The sequence below is a fragment of the Poecilia reticulata genome, linkage group LG17 (assembly GCF_000633615.1).
Source record: "Poecilia reticulata strain Guanapo linkage group LG17, Guppy_female_1.0+MT, whole genome shotgun sequence".
NCBI classification, from domain to species: domain Eukaryota; kingdom Metazoa; phylum Chordata; class Actinopteri; order Cyprinodontiformes; family Poeciliidae; genus Poecilia; species Poecilia reticulata.
This window is the reverse complement of record NC_024347.1, coordinates 22,721,435-22,738,454: the sequence shown is the minus strand read 5'-3', so window position 1 is coordinate 22,738,454 and position 17,020 is coordinate 22,721,435. Positions and strand designations below refer to the sequence as shown.

The window sequence follows — 17,020 nt, the reverse complement described above, 5'->3', positions numbered from 1 at the left end:
CTCATCGGTCTAGCTATCCATCGAACTTCAACCTGAGATTGTCATGCATCTGATTGTTCCAGAACTGATTAAATAAAAAAAAAATTTWAAAAAAACGTTCAAAATTTCTTTGAATGCAAAGTGGAACTTTGCATTTTCTTCACGTATAGCCCAAAAAAGGCGTTCAATCTAAATGCACTCATCTGTATTAATTTCCATGCAGCAGAATATGCAGCAGGGCTAATCAAACCTGCTGTAAAGTATTTAACTAAGTCCCAGAGGGATCTCCAGTGCAGTGATGTAGACACTAAACGCTGGTCCTGCTGTCCGTCTCCCTGACAAATGAGAACGGTGAACTTTCCTGTGACATCAACAGCTTTGTCCCATGTGAATATTTTCAGTGCGGGTCAGGCCCAATTATGTGCCGAGCCATCATTGATGTTGGAATYAATTATATCACAGCTATTAGGGAGGCTGACTGATGTCTGTTGCACAAACAAAGGATTTCAATTAGAGCGTGGGGGCCAGTTCATTTGTCTGGTGGCAATATATAGAGTGGTTGGCCTTTTAATTTCCTTTAAATTAGCCCTTAATGAGGCCATAATTGGCACCCAAGACTTTGCTTTCATATTTCAAGAGACGAGAAAAGAAATTTATAATTAGACGGTCTTATCTGAAGACATCCTGCCTCCCAGATGACAGGGGTAAGTATCTCAGCCTCCATATTCCTGAGCTACAAAAGGAATCTCGGAAATGTGTCACTGTGCAGCCGGCAGGACGTGTTTGTGTGCGACGCCTTACGTAGGACACGTCTAATAATATAACAAGTGAACAGACTTTCCAGGTTGATATTTCAGGAGTCACAGCAGGCAAAACATGTGTGGCTGGAGCGCGTGTGGTGTAATTGCTGTGTGCACCACGCCCTGGGTTTGGGAAGGGACTGGCATGCTGTTTCCCTTTTTATCACACTCCAGACCAACGAGCACATAGCTTTGAAATTCTGCTGCGACACACCCTCCTCTCAGGGCTTAGGGCCATTTGTTTTGGAGGGGAGCTCGGCCCTTAAAATAGGGTCAAAGTTTCGTCATGTGCTGCACAGTTGCACTTTATTTTAGAAGTTCTATCAGAGGGCCCTGCTTTTAAGGAACCACATTAGAGCAACTGTTAGCAGGAGATTTTGTCACACAAGGTGAGGGACTTTAAAGAGTTTGTTCGTTTTAACAAAGTTACGGTATCATAAATCTTCCCTTTTTCAATTCAAATTTTATTCCTATTTTGTTGCTTTAAATTCTTTTTCTGCTGGACACTGATGCTTTAATGATTGAGGTTGAAACAAACTCGGTTTTTGCTCTTTAACTACAAGATTAGATGTAGTTTTAAAAACTGCTTATAAGGAATTCTCTGAAGCGTGGGCTTTGTTGGCACTTACCCCCATTTACTTTAATACCTCTAAATACATAGCATCCAGTTGCTTCAGAGGTTTGTCAGAAGACCTTACTGAACAAACAGCATCCGGAGACCAAAGAACACAATAAGACAAGTCAGAAAGAAAGGAGAGAAACTTAGAGCAGAATTTCTTTAAGCATTTCCAAGAACAATTGTTCAATCCACCGTCTAAAACTGGAGGGAGTATGGCTCAACCGCATTCCAACCAAAACATGAACATCCACCTAAACTGATTAATCAAAGAACCAGTCAGGTCCCCTCATGGTAGCTCTGGAGACACAGGTGAGCTGTGAGAGCATGACTTTAGTTTTTCACAAATTAAATGAGTCCTGATTTGAGTTTGTTAGTGGTGTCCAAAGTCTGTCCTCAAGGGGCCAATTGGCCTYCATGCGACACACTAAAACCAAACAACGGTTCATCGGAAGGCTTCTTCAGAAGTTGGACATGTTGAGACGATAGTTGAACTTTTTGAATTAGTTGTGTTGGAGGAAAAACAGACCCAAACTGGCATGAGATCGACCCTCGAGGACCTGAGATTGACACCCATGATGTAAACGGAGAAGCAGGGGCTGCAGTGTGTCTTTGCTCCAACACAGCTGAATCAAATGGCTAAACAAACCTCGTCCGTATCTGACCCAGCTCTACAGATGAACTATTCAATTAATACAGCCATGTTGGATGTTGAGAACATTTTAAACACGCATGACACCGACCATTAAGGGTCGACTTTGGAGACCACTGATGTAGAAGAAGGTGCTCTGTAACTTTTTTTTTTTACTCACATGCAAGGTGAAAACCAACACTGCATAAAATCCTTAATAAAACCTCATGGTGAAACAGTTGCAGCAAAAGGGTTTTGAGAAGCTTTTCTTCAGCAGAGACAACAAACCTGGTCTCAGTTGATTGGATGCTTTGCAAACTAAATGCAGGGAAAAGATGAAAAACGAAACCCTGATTGATGCTGCAAAATATTTGAGATTTGAATTACAGTAAAAGGGGCCTCTGGCGTATGTTGACTCGCGGGAGCTAAATGCACATCTTTATTTAAATATTTTGTTCTTTTAATTCTGCTCCACACACATTCACTTCCTTTTGTGCTGTAAATTCATTTTGAGACATCTTTTTTATTTGCGGTTATATCAAGTATGGATGGTTGTCGTTATACCCTGTTGGCTCCAGTCTTTATCCTAAACTGAACATCTTCTATAAAATATAATGTGTTTTTCTAGTTAGAACTTGCAGCAATAAAAGCTCTCAATGTACCAACAACAATAATAAAAAAATTTTAATTGTGATTGTGTTTAAAATTTTTAAATGCATCTGTTTTTAATTGTTTAAAGGAAACCTAGAGGGAAGAGAAAGAAAGTGATTAGCTAAGAAAGTCCTAACCCGACCTTTTATCTTTGCCTTTCAACTCCCACGCTTTGTGTTTGTCACTGACTGTGTGCTAATCATATCAGGGCTTAAACTTAATTTAACACTTGCATGTCATAACACTTGTCAGCTGTGACATATTGAGGAAATAATGTCGATGGCCTGCAGCTGTGGCACCAGCTGCACCCCCCTGAGAAAGAGGACAGAGTGAGTTAAGCGAGAGCTGGACTTTTCCTTTTCCCCGCGCCCAGCCCGCACTCAGGTGTCTCTTGAAGGAGGGCGTAATTCATCAGTGGTGTTATGAGTCTCCTTTCTCCTCCTCAGATTGTGTTTGAAGCCATAACCTCTGGGCAGCGCGGCTTGCTGGCCATCAAAGACGTTGTGGTCCAGGGCCACCAGTGCAGTAAGTCTATTTTCCCTTCACCATAAAAGAATATCATCAAAACTGTCATTGTCCTTTTCGTGACACCCTTCCGAATACCTGTGTCGCGGTTCTGCTCAAGGCCTCCCCACTTAGACAGAAGGACCTCAAAGGATATGTTACAGCCAGGCCTGCTATGAACCCCCCTCGCTCTCTGCTCAATGAAGATTTACGAGGATATAGTTGACATGCTGAAGCACATATGGGATATAATGTTGGAGAGGCTGTCTGAAATCTATCCCTGGAGAAATGGCACAACGGCACAAAGAAAGACCTGAAAGAGAAACCCCAGAAACCATCTTGCAGCTTTTTATGTCTCGCCGTATCTTCCTGCCTTCGACTTACAGCAGGGAAAACAAATATTGAACACGTCAGTGTTTTATTCACTAAATAAGTTTCTATTGATTTTAAATATGCAGCAGATGTTGGTAACAACCCAGGAAATCCTCGCATTCAAAATATCAATCTGTAGTAGGTGGAAGAACACAATAAGTATGTATTGAAAGCATGAAGAGAGAGATGCAGAAAGGCAAAGAAAGCAGCTATCATCTCCAATTTTCTAGAAAGAAATCATTCTTATCAAAACCAATTAATAGTCCTGACTGAAGGCATTTTGAAAGGTTCTTTTAACAAATATATTTTACAAGAACCACATCACGATGGTGTCAAGCAAAAACCTCTCTCAAGACCTTCACAGCCTTATTGCTACAAAACAATTAACTTTATTCTTCAACTTTGTGGGCACAAAAAAGGAATTTGACTTCAAGTCTCGCGTCATAATCGAAGTGCAGTAACAAACAGTAAACTCCTAATCTTAAAGTAGGTATCGCTCCACATATATGTCTGTGAATTTTGCAATATTTCTGACGGAGGACCCAGAGAAAAACATAAGAATCATTAAACAACCAGAACGAAATGTTGCTTGTGGTTTGGAGACAGTGTGGAAATATGAGAAATCCCACCCAAGCAAAACGTGCAACATTTATGACGACTTTCTGTCTCATGACACAAAGTCGTTATTATCAGCAAAGGCTTACACAAGTATTTTACTCTACAATTTATTGTGTCATTCCACTTTATACAAAAAAAACTAATGAATAGATACAATTCTTTTGAGGGGGAAAATGTTTACTGAGAAAAAGATTCAAAATTTTTGGTAAACAATTAAATCCAGATTTGTTGAAAGTTCTGCAATATAAAGCATGCACTCAGTAGCACATTTAACACAGTTTTCCCTCTTCAGCCTTTTGGGAGTTTCTTCATGTTTGATCTTCTGTGTGCAGAAACGCCACTCCAAACCGCTCAAGTTAAAACACAACGTCTGAATCAATACCACATTGCTTCTCATCAATTGATTCATGCTTCACTCCGCCCATCGTAGCTGAAGCATCAGGCTCCGGTTGTCGGTCACTAATGACCTGCTCACCATCTGAAAGCAGCTGAATTCCTACAAATGTTATGTCAATAAGATGGATTTATACGGCCAAACGTGCAGCATATGAATGTATCTGAGCAAATCAATGAGTCCTGGCGACGTGGTCGGTGTTTAAATGTGTAAGTGCGAGAGGATCAATAATCTACTCAGTGGCAGTGGGGCTCCTTTGAGTGATAAGCAAAGTGATGAGAGCGACTTCTCGGTAAAGCCTGGTCAATTCGTTTTCTATTTATACGACCCGCCAGCTCAGAGGTGTTGTTGTGCCGCTGGGTGGTCTCCCCAACCTCCCATCATTAAAGAAGGGATGGAAAAATAGATCTGGTACCAGACGAATTGGCAGAACATAGTTTTAAAGTAAGGATGGTTTAACAGAAAGGTCATAAAATATTAACAAGAAGTGAGTGTTGATGATGAAAGTGATAGAATTAGCTTTTGCCACGTCTTTAGAGATTTGGTTATGTTTCGAATCAAGGTCGTTCCGCTGAATTGCCCTATTTTTCTATGCGAACAGCAGTACTTATTAAAAAATGTTCTAAATAAGTTACTTTCTGTGGTCCTTCTCGGTCTGCGAACACACTGATAATGAGCTCAAATTGGAGAGAATGGTGCTTATTGAGAAATGCCCTAGATCGCAGGAGGAATGCAAAGGAGAGACATCAGGAACTAGTTTTTCATTGATTCAAGATGAGACTCTGGTTATTCATTTTTAAAGAATTTTGGTGGAATATGTCTCACAAAGAGCCGCCGGCCTTCATCACTACAAGGCCTTTGAGAGTTATTTACTCAGATCTCCAGTTTTTCATATGAATCCTACCTGCAGATTTCTGTTGCATGAATGAGACCAAGATGATTAATTGGCAATAAATGGCCTCTTAACCTGCACTTATGGCACTCAAGTCTCATAAAATGTCGAATCTTTTCTTTACAAGATAAACTTCTCTCTTTGCAAAGTCTTATACGGAAGTGTTTCTCTCTCTTTTTTTTTTTAGTGAACACTCCACACTTTCTGACTATAAAGGGAGTGGAAGTCAATGCTGGACAGACTGCATCTTTCCACTGCACCGTGAATGGACGCAAGAGAGACAACTTTCGCTTATGGCTTCAGGTAAGAGATCACCTTTCTCTCCAGCTGAAGATGACACCTTACACTCACCGCTACAACTAAACTACTTAGATTTCAAGCTGTTTAACCTACACATTTAAATCTGTAGTCTTGTAATCCAGGACGAGTTATACTTCTGAGTTGCTTTTGTAAAGTTTTGTTATGTCTTTTGACCACTTCTAGTGTCTTTATAAGATGATATGTGAACAGCATTCAAAATATTATTTTCCTTCCTGCTTTGAACGGCCATTTAATATTTATCAAATAATCAGAGGTGATGTCCTGAGAAAGCCACTGCGGTCATATGAGGTTGTGCAATTACTTTTAAAATAGGAATTATTGAGTTGATGTGATGATCTGTCTTCAGATTCTCATGAAAAATAATTAGAGCAAGCTGCTTTGTATCTTTGTATTTCCTACAGAACGTATAACTTTAGTTTAGCTATGAGATCTCCAGTAACGCAACATTTCCAGATCAAGGAGGGTGAAAGCTAAATTACATGATAAATTGCCTGCATTTTTTCCAGCCTTATCGTTTCCTGTCTTTAGTCACAACTAGAATAAACCACAAACATGTCCCAACATGTCCTCATCAGTGTTAATGAGCTCACCTCATTAACACTGAAAACCACTTTCAGTCGCCTGTCCAAGGTAACTACTTCCAGAGTGAAAAGTGTCATTGTTAGTGTAACATCCGAGCACTGATGTGTGGTGTGTTAACTGATCAGAAAAAGGTTGGATCTTTGAGTTACTGACTGGCCAATGAAGCTGAAATTGCCTGATTCTGGTCAACAGCAGATTCCTCAGTGTGTCTGGAAGAAAATGTGTCCTGAGTGATGCAGCTGGGGCCTCTGTTTGTGTGTTGGTGGGAAGTGCGAAACTTTGTTTTGGTTTTGGCCTAACCTGAGTCCAGACATTGATTTCCAAGCCTCACAGCTGCTGCCAGGACGAACTTTCAGATAACACAAGTTGCTTTTCTTACTTACTGCAGAATCATTCCAAGCTAAAGCTTCCGCTGCTTCCTTTTGCCCCCGTGTGTGTTGAGGTGCTGCAGCTGCAAGGCAGGGGATTACAGTTGTTTCAGATCACCGCAGTACAGTCTTAACCTACATAGATGTCGACTCCATGTGGATACGGCATGCTATATCTGGCACGGAGCTGTGCAGCACTCTTGCGTTGACCTTGTTCTGAGCAGCGAAGGTAGTGCATCTGGCAAACATAACCCGAGCTGGCTGGGCTGCTAAGCACACTGTCACACGTGTGATCGGTGCGAGCGTGACGCCGAGTAAAGGTCCTCTGCCAGGTACTCCATCATTTTAACAAACACATCCTCATTAGCACAGGAGCTGGAAAACAAACATTAAGTGAAGTCCCCCGATGACAGTAATGAAGAAATATTTCTAATGAACAAATGTCCCCCATCTGCCTGCTGTGAGGGGTGACAGCTGGGGAGGAACCCACTGTTTGTGCATGTGTGTGTGTGTGTGCGTGTGTGCGCGAGTGTGTGTGTGTGTGCACTCCTGTGTGATAAATGTGCTCCTCTAATCAGCCAGCGATGGGAACGACAGGATGCAAACAGACAAGAGTTGACAACAAGTACGCCAAACCGGAGTTTCTAAAACACACACACACACACGCACACMCACGCAAACACACACACACACAAGGTCAGGCCAATTTGCTTATTGAACCCTTTCCATTCCCAAGTCTCAAATGTGTGTTTGTCTATGTTCCAAACAGGGCATCGGTGGACGGGAGGCCCCGATGAAAGCCACTAAACCTTGGAACAACCGCCGCTTCATTGGCACTTTTGATGTGGAGAACACGACCAAGGGCGACTCGGGCCGCTACCGCTGCATTGTCCACTCAGACAAAGGTGTTGGAGTGTCCAATTATGGCGAACTAACCATAAAACGTGAGTATTTGTCCAAAACACTGGCTATTGTTGTTTAGCATTGTGAAAAGGCAGCTGTCTCTATAAAATGACGTATACGAAACGGCGTCATTGGATAGCAAAATCTAACTTTCAGATGTTCTTGATCAAATGTGACAAGTCTGAGGCATGAACTAAAGCTTCCCATTGATGCTCATAAAGAATATGGTTAGTTTAATTAAAAGAAACAAAATGTTTAACCTTTATGTTCTTTTCTCTCATATCCAAGCCTAATGTAGCTGCAGATGACCATCATATGAACAGGACGGTACATTTATGACTCTGACAGGCCAGCTTGTTTTGAGAAAGTTGCTTCAGTTGTGGGTAACTAAGAGTTTGTTTCATGTAACTCATAAAATGCTGCTGGGCTGAAGTGGGCCGGAATACAAAAGGTTTCTGGATATGAAAAGTCCCAAGTCAAAAGGCTGGAGTGGTTCCCATCCCCATGACCTTCATGGATGATAACAAAAGACAAATAGAAAATGCGGCAGGTCTTTTAGTAAAAACGTCCTCTAATGCCACTCTGAAAACAGAAGCTGTTTAGGCTGATTTGTTGTCTGCATGACTTTAATACTGCTCCTGTAAAGGCTGTCCTTGACTGAACACAATTCCACCTAAAAAGACCAGAAAGGCAGGAGGCAGCAGGGTTTACAGTAACCTCTCGGATATTTCACTCCTGCAGTCATTTGATATGAATTTATGGAGTCGTCCGAAGCTAAATCTTGCAAGGCCTCTCTTTCCTGCAGCCCTATAGCCCGGTAATGGCCCTCTATATTTCTTCACCTCAATTTTCTCCCTGGTGCTCTCAATTGAATTTACTGCCCGGATTTTTTTTTTTTATTCCTCAATTTTTTTTTTGTCTCTGAGCTTTAAGTGATTGATAGGTTTAATCCTGCCCGTCCAGGATCGAGGTCTGTCAATCATGCGGGAATGGCCCGGCACAGACACAGCAAAGCGTAAAAAGAAGATAAAGTCTCCTTGCCTGAGTGTATCAGTGGGTTTCAGTGGCGTACTCAAAGAAAATTTACTGACACACCGGAGGCTCCCGGAATCACACTTGTGCATAAACACAGCAGCTAAATCACTTACACACCCCCAACCAGGCAGCAGTGGTTTTGCTGATCTCTGCTTTCAATCCATTACTTGCTACATACAAGGCAAACCTGTTAGGTGTAAAATTGTCGAGTCAGAAATATGTAAAACTCCCTCTCCTTGTTAATTCTTGTAATCCATCCCCTTTTAAATTTAAAGTCTGTGCCAATTTCACATCTCAGTGACTTTGACTCATTCGAGGAGGATAAAAGACATTTTCCCACTCATAAGTGTCAGACATAAAATCTGATATCTCCTCTTATTGTACAAGTCATAAAACAAGTAGGAGTGAGTTGTAAATCCTTCTTAAATGTGTGTTTCCTTGTGTCCGACACTCGTTTTTGGAGGGGTGACCGTGGAAGCGACTCTGTGGATTATGACCCCCGCTGCAGTCACACATCCCCGCCCCTTGGCGCCATGCGCCGCCTTTTACTTCAACAGAACGACGTTGAACGCTTGATTATCCCAGATAATCACGTCTGCGTTTCATGCCAGCGTTCTGTCAGATTTATGCGCCCGTGCGTGCTGCCCGCATTTCCAGAGCGCTGTGCAGACCGGTCCCGGTGCAGGCCCGTCTTTTTGCCCGTTCGCCTCCGTTTTTGATGAGATCTCCTGCAGAGCGGCCCATGGTTTTGAAAGGAGGATAATTACTGCCCCGGCTTGGAGCTGGCCCTGGTTAGAATCACCTGGAGCCCTTACTGAGCTCAGGCGTTGTATTCCGGGCCACGCTTTGCGGCTCAAGCATGTGGAGGTTGCAGATGTGTCGGCACTAATGAGAATAGCCACCAAAAAAAAAAAAAAAAGAAAAAAATCTCAGCTCAGTTAGGTTTGCCCTTCATTTTCCTGTGACCAGCTCTCCTTATATCAGGTGGCAGATCAATTCTTTACCGTCCCAATTAGGAAGGTGTGCAATATAATGAGAACCTCTTGCATCTTAACAAGAGAGGCTCAGTGCATGAAACGGGCAAAACATAGGAGGATTCATAAACAGTGCATCCTAACTCATTTAACAATAGAGCCGAGTGGCAACTCTTGTTATTCCTCTCCAGTTAGAAGAAGCAAATTTAGGTTGGGGGTTTGCACGTTCAAGTGTTTGAAGTATGTGCAGCTCTCAGATGATTAGTTGATTAATCAGCTTATAACAGACAATCCATAAATCCCACATGAAAAACGAATCGGTTTTTTTTCTCTGCGTGTATCAAAGCTGTTAGCACCACTGCTGTTATTACTTTGTAGTACTCCCTTTTATCAAGCGGACAGTATTCTGTCTTCTCCTGGAACATTTCACCAGATTGGAGCAGAGATGGGGATCTTTGACCTTTGACCAGGGTCCTCTCTGTTCTCTTTAGTTCACTGAGTTTACGTTTAGTGAATGAGATTTTGTTTTGTGATGCTTTCCTGTGCATAGCTAATCATATGTTTTAGATCATTTCCCAGTCAAAAGCTCCATTGATGACTAATATTTTATTAATCCGTAACTGTGTGTAACTGTAAATGTTGTATTTCAAAGAGGGATGTAGGTTTTCAGGCCCTTTGGAGGAGAAGCAACCCACAGCATTACAGATCCTCTTCCATACTTTACAGTAGGCATGAGGATCCTTTTTCACCTAGTCATCATTGGTTTTACACAACACCCAACCGGGGTGATTGTTGTCAACGAACCTATATTGTAAATCCTGTTTTGTATGATTATCTCTACCACTGCCACTCCGGCACTGAATTACAAGTATTCCATATACACAGTACACTTCTTAAAGCAACAAAACCCAATTTAAGAATACTGATGACCAGTATGATTGCAGGTATTCTTGTGGTGTTTTTAAACCTGCTTGCCGTTCACATTTGCATTCGAACTGCACCAGATTTCACATCGATCATACTGAGACCTAGATTTTCATCCTGACCAGAGTTCAGTTTTTTTATTTGCATCAGTTTGATTGAGCTTTTGCACCTTCCCAAAGAAACCGGACTTCCAAGGCAAATGAACTGGAGTTTGATTAAAGTGGACCAAATAGGGCTGGTGTGAATGCACATTTTGCCAGGATAATGCATTACAATACTTTAGACTAAACTATAAACTTTCGGGGTGTTATGGTCAGAGGTGGGCAGAATAAGCAAAAATTATAATCAAGTAAAAGTAACTGTCCAAGAAATTACTCAAGTGTAAGAAGTATTTAGTAAAAAGTCTACTCAAGTATTGAGTAACTGATCAAATTATCAATCATTTCATATTTAAAAATTCAGATCAGATTGACCAAAATATAAAATTAAGAGGAAATTTTGGTATTTCCAAGATGAAAATAGCAATAATTCATATAAGTAACAACAACAACAAAAAATCAGGTAAAATATATATTCTTTTCCAGGTCAGCTTTTGATCTGATCTGTGTGATATGTGTGTTTATGTCTGGTGAATTTTTGGTTAAAACATGTTTGTTTAGAAGTTACTCACTGTAGAGAATCCATAAGTTTTACTCAAGTAAGAGTAGAAATACCTCACAATAAAATTATTCAAGTAAAAGTAAAAAGCACAGCTTAGCAAAAATATTCCGATAAGTACAAGTCTCTCAAGTTAATGTAATTAAGTAATATTTTTCTAGTTACTCTTGTAAAACACTGAATTGGTGAATATTAAAAATATAGGTAGTAATAAAACAATGGCAGTTATTGTTAGTTTAAGTTGACGCTGGGTTTTTTTCCTGGTGTAGCTGTGGGTCCATGTTGATGTCGGGGCGTGAGAATCTGCTCTGGCCAAGACGCAGCTGTCGCCAGGCCGTTCGCCCGTCTGGTCAGAATCATGACAGCAGCTGCTCTCAGACCGTTGGGCACGTTCACCGCTGTCGCCTGTGCACCGTCAACCACTTCCAGCGAGCGACTGGCTGGCTCTGAAGACCTTTCAGGGGCCCGGCTGCATGAAGCTTGAACATTAGGAAGCGAGTTGCTAATGAAGTCTTCCAGAACTTGAGTGCTTTCCACTCTTGTAATCTGTTATTTGAGGCGCATCTGCTATGACTGAACAGAGGATTAGTGCGCCTACAGGAATTATTTCATCAAAGTGAGAAGCTGCGGCTTTTGTGAATCAATATCTTCTTGTGGTTGCTACTGGACTAGGCCACTCTAACCCATGAATGTGCTTTGGTTTAAATCTGTTTAGTGTAGCTCTGTCTGGGTGTTTAGGGTAACTGCCCTATTTAAATGTGAACTTTTGTCCTAGTCTGAAGATTTTTGCAGTGTTTTTTATCTACTCAATAAGATATTAAGCCCATATGACTTCAACAAAATTAACAAAGTAGTCTAGCTTTTGTAGAAATGGATCTCTAAAGTATTGATCCAAAAAATGGTAACTGTTGTGTGTTTCTTATTAAAAAGGATACAAATTTCCACATTTTTGGGAGTTATATTGTTTTCATTTTTGAGCTTGGAATCTGATTTTGTTTATCAACTGTGATCCTTGATCTTCTTCRTGGTGTTTGTTCACTAATGTGCACAAACCTCCTGTAAATGGGCTTTATTTAGCTTTGCTATGACCATGAAAGCCCCATTATTATTTTGCTGCTGAGGGCAAATTGCAAAACTGTTAAAAGGGCTGAATTCAAATAAAAACACACACTTGAGTGTTTTTTTTCTTTTGTGAAAAAGTTTAAAAACATATTTTATTTCCACATCCAGATGATGCACTACTTTCTTTTTGTCTGTCACAATTTTATCTACAAGCGGATTTCTGAGGAACTGAATGCAATAGTTCTTATAAATCAGTTCAATAGTTTCTCTGTAAACCAGTCATGACTGAGTCAGCAGCAAAATACTTTGGCCATTTGGTCTCCTGCATCATAAGATGCTTTGCTTTCAGGAGCATGATGGCAAATGTTCCAGTAAAATCTGCCAAGTGAGTCATCGCACTTGCTTACTTCATCTAGGAATATGTTGTTTTCCTGATGTATCTTCATTTCCCCTGAATTATGCTCTAATATTTCTAAGTTATACTTGATCTCTGTGTGACCCGTTGTTTTCTGTCGCTTAAATTGATCTGAATGTTTTTTTTTTGCCTAACTTCGTTAAACCCCTTTTAAGACGTACCAGACCATGAAAGCCCATCAGAACTAGCCAGTGATTTCAGGTCACTGTATTGTCTTGTCTGGCTCCAACATGGAGGCCGGTGCTCTTGCATGTAGCTGTAGAAGACGACCGTGGGGATTAGCTGGTTCGCTTTAGGTGATGATTGCAGGAAACACTGAAGGCTCGGATTAGCAGGAGTTTCCAGTCTTGACTCAGAGGTCATGTGAGGCAACCATCTGCTGAAGAAGGACCTAAAATTATGGGTTTCTCATCCTATCAACAGAAACCTCAACTAATGCAGCGTTTCTGTTATTTTTGAGCTTTCTGTTTTTACCAATCAGATGCACAACTGTTAGCGTTTGACAGAGCTAGATGCTATGGCTTCAATGAATGCCTTTTTATTGGGAAACGAAGGAAGCTTGAGCCATTATTGCATTAATATTGTCTCCCAGGAGATTTTATTAACGTTCTTGTAAATGTTAGAGCTACATCTTCTTACCTGGCTATAGTGTAGGAAAAAACTGAAATCTTTATATCTATTCCAAGGTAGAAATAATTAGCCTGACATTTCAAGAAACCTCATTAAACTAGAAATGGCACAAGGTTTATCCAAGATTAGACAAATATTGGTGACATAAAAAAGAAAAGGTCACATTCAAGGTTGTCAGTAAGCTCCAACTTTTACAGAAAGCAATGAATCTGTTCCCGTGAAGAATGTTTTTCTTTCAACAATCCAAACAGTCACACTGGAGGTGAAGAGGGCCAGTAAACAGATTCCTGTATGCCATTATTTTCACCATTACCTTCATTTGACAACAGTAAAATAGACATAGTGGAAATGCTTCTCATATTCCACCACAGAGAAGTCTCCTCTTTTAATTGCATACTTCTAGACCTTTGTTTGAGGGTCTTTCATATTGTGAGCTTGCACAGCGAAGTTTGTGGATTGTTTCAACACTTGAGTCTGACACTGACCTATAGTTGGCATGTAAAGAATAAATGCTGCAAAGACATATTCACGAGTTTGCTTTTCTATTCTACAGATAAAGTTTCTTCTATTTTAAACTGTTGCGATCTAAAGCTTCGAGACTTGACTGAGAGTCGAGGTCAAGGACTGGAGGCTCATCAGCGATTTTTATCTCATGCACACAATGTGAAAACAATATGAACCACAGACTGGTGATTAAGTGCATCAGGTGGAAATCTGTTTTATGTAATAGGTACTCAGCTTGGGCTATGAATGGCTCATAACATAGTTGCCCATCTCAGCTGTGGTTTCATAACAACACACATATGTCTCCTAAACTAAACTGTATAATAAGTCTTAAATGCAAATTTAGCACATGGTTTTCTATTAGGTTTCTAATTATATGGGTAGGAAAGAGAAGAAAACCTTCCAGACTATATGTAGAGCACTATCATGTAGGAAAAAGACCATTTTAACACAGAGATTAATGGGTATTAGCTAAGTCATTGAAATAAACTTAAGGTTCTTCACAATAAGAGCACTTCCTGTTTAGTTAATTATTAACGGGGAGTAAACGAGTGGTTAACCGGTCCTGGGATTCCTCTTTCATCATAAATGCACAAATATCACTCTTGTTTACTGTCAAAAAATGTAAATATCTGGATTCGGAGTGAACATTTTAAGACGTGACTTAGACCAGCTAGTGAAAGACTTGAAGTGTAACTTAAACTTTGGGTGATTTATTTGAAATTTTACCTGGATTTTGTAGTAAGCGTGTTTGTTTCTGACTTGGACTTCAGGTGAAAAACATTAATTAACCATTTGACGTAGACATGAGTTAGACCTGTGTAGAAGACTATTGGTTTGACTTGAAAGTGAAACATTAGTATTTCTCTTTGACACTTCTCCAGCCTGCCAATAAAATGCAAGCCTCAAGTCTTTTGGGAACAAGTCTAAGACATTAGAGTTGGCTTGTGGTGACTGACTTGATTTGGACTTCTCCTTTAAATAGGTTTAGCACAGATGCAATGTGGTGACTAAAAGCTGCATACAGGAAACCCCTCAAACATCTGCCAGCTGAGAGTGAGGATTTAACCCAAAATGCGATAACACTAGCCATTAGAGGGTAAGGTGTCCTAACTTTTTCTGCCTCTAGAAAACACATTCTGTTTTTATCTTTTTATTAAGAAAATTGGGTTTATGTTTTGTGACTTACATGCACAAAACATGTAAGTCACATCTATTTATCTTTTCCAAAGATAAATAGATGAAACTGATTTTATTTTGTTCACTGTACTTCGGTAAGCACTGAAAAATGCATATAGTTGTATTTTACTGTATTATAATAATCTGTTAGATATTAACATGTTATGCAACTCCTTTTGAGAGGTAAAAACAAGCAGAAATCCTTATCGCAAGTTAACCTTTGCTACATGTATGCAGACTTCAGAAAAGCAATTAATTAGTTTTCACTCTGTCCAAAAGACACTTGAATTTGTGTTTTCCACGCTCTCATCAGTCCATTTAAACAGAATTACAAGATTCCCCCCCAGCTGCGAGACGAGAGATTAAAGCAGCTCCTGAATTGATGGGAGGAGAAGCGCGTACGAGCGTCAACCGCCTGCACTCTTTGAATAGGAGGGTTCTGATTGGAATCAATAAATTGTTCAGTAGGAACAGAATCCACCAAGGTCTGACTAGCTTTACGCTAGTTTTTTAAGTTGCCATTTCTGTCAAAATGTTTGCGATTAAATGACTCTCTGCTGTGGCTGATGAGATGCGCCATTCATAAAGATGAAAATATTGATTTGGGTTTGTTAAATGCCTTGATTATTCAGGAAAAAAATAGAAAATATTCTTTGTCAGCTTTAACTGAATTTCGATCTGGTTGTTTAAAAGAAGTCATTGAATTTGTTCATCTTGTTTCCTTGCAAGTTTTTATCCAGCCTTTTCTGCAAATGCCTATGCTGTTCACAGAAAGCAGAAAATACATAACTGTGTTTTACGTTAGCACATTTTCCTGCCGCTAAGCTGCGACAGTCTAACGTTGGTTAAATTTTCTCTACCCGTAGAGCCTCCGGTGCCTATCGCTCCACCCCAGCTGACCGCCGTTGGAGCCACCTACCTATGGATCCAGCTGAACGCGAACTCCATCAACGGGGACGGTCCGATCATCGACAGGCAGGTGGAGTACCGCACCGTGTCGGGAACCATGTACGACCTGCAGCCCGTAGACAAGACCACGCACAAGATCGGCCACCTGGACCCAGACACCGAGTACGAGATCAGCGTTCTGCTGACCAGGCCGCTGGAGGGCGGCACCGGAGCTCCCGGACCTCCTCTGAGGGCCAGGACCAAATGTGCAGGTGAAAACCCAACACTTAGTGTTGACAACTGCTGATTTGGGTGAAAAATACAAAACATGTGTAAGGATGCGTGTTGATCTTTTGTACTCAGCTGGAAATATAAGAGCTATGAGTTTTTATGAGATAAAAACAGAAATCAGGGATACTTAAGTTAAATGCATCAAGTATAAACACAAAGTGTTTAGCATGTAGGCCAAAAATATTTAATCTTGTCCTTGTCTGACCAGATGCTTGCTGTGCTTCACAAATAACTACTGGAAAACTGCAAACTGGATTCATAATGGCTTTTTTTTTTTTTTTTTACGCAGTGGGTATTTTTCTAGATTTTAAAAAGAAGGACAATGCCTGACCTCAAAATTAACTTTTATTTTAGACATTAATCCTCCTCCATAGAATTCTGGGATCAATAAAGTACTCTTATCTTATCTTATCTTGTCTGTATAATCTATATAATTTCTTAAAAACAAATCAGCGTCAACTAATGGACACTCATTAATTGTCAATGGACTAATTTCTTGGTGGATTTGCTTATTGGCACCTAGATTAATGATTTGTTGTGAATCCATTTTGTGATGGAAACCATCCATTGACAGCCAATCACTACTCCAAACTTTCACAAGCTGTAGAACCCAGAAATCAAAGCGAGTTTTTCAGACCCAAACTGATCAATGCAGATCCAAACTATAATATTCTCACCACCTTGCTTCGGGCTTTTTAACGTGCACAACAAGTATTTTTCTCTTTACCAGTCTCTGTTTGGTTGTAGGAACATAAAAGTTGAAACTAACAGCTGCAACCGTTTCCTGTGATGAATTTTGCAACCTCTTGGAAATTTCTTTTTGCATCACT

General features: G+C 40.4%; 1 protein-coding gene across 8 annotated transcripts in view; it reads left to right on the top strand.

Moving 5' to 3' along the window:
- Window positions 1–17,020, top strand: part of LOC103479737 (protein tyrosine phosphatase receptor type M) — a 199,910-nt gene that overhangs the window by 64,389 nt on the left and 118,501 nt on the right. For all 8 annotated transcript variants that reach the window (XM_008434350.2, XM_008434348.2, XM_008434355.2 and 5 more), the window contains exons 4-7: window positions 3,124–3,202; window positions 5,645–5,760; window positions 7,498–7,672; window positions 15,878–16,171. In XM_008434350.2, coding sequence (XP_008432572.1) covers window positions 3,124–3,202; window positions 5,645–5,760; window positions 7,498–7,672; window positions 15,878–16,171 — 664 coding nt within the window. The remainder of the gene's footprint in view (window positions 1–3,123; window positions 3,203–5,644; window positions 5,761–7,497; window positions 7,673–15,877; window positions 16,172–17,020) is intronic.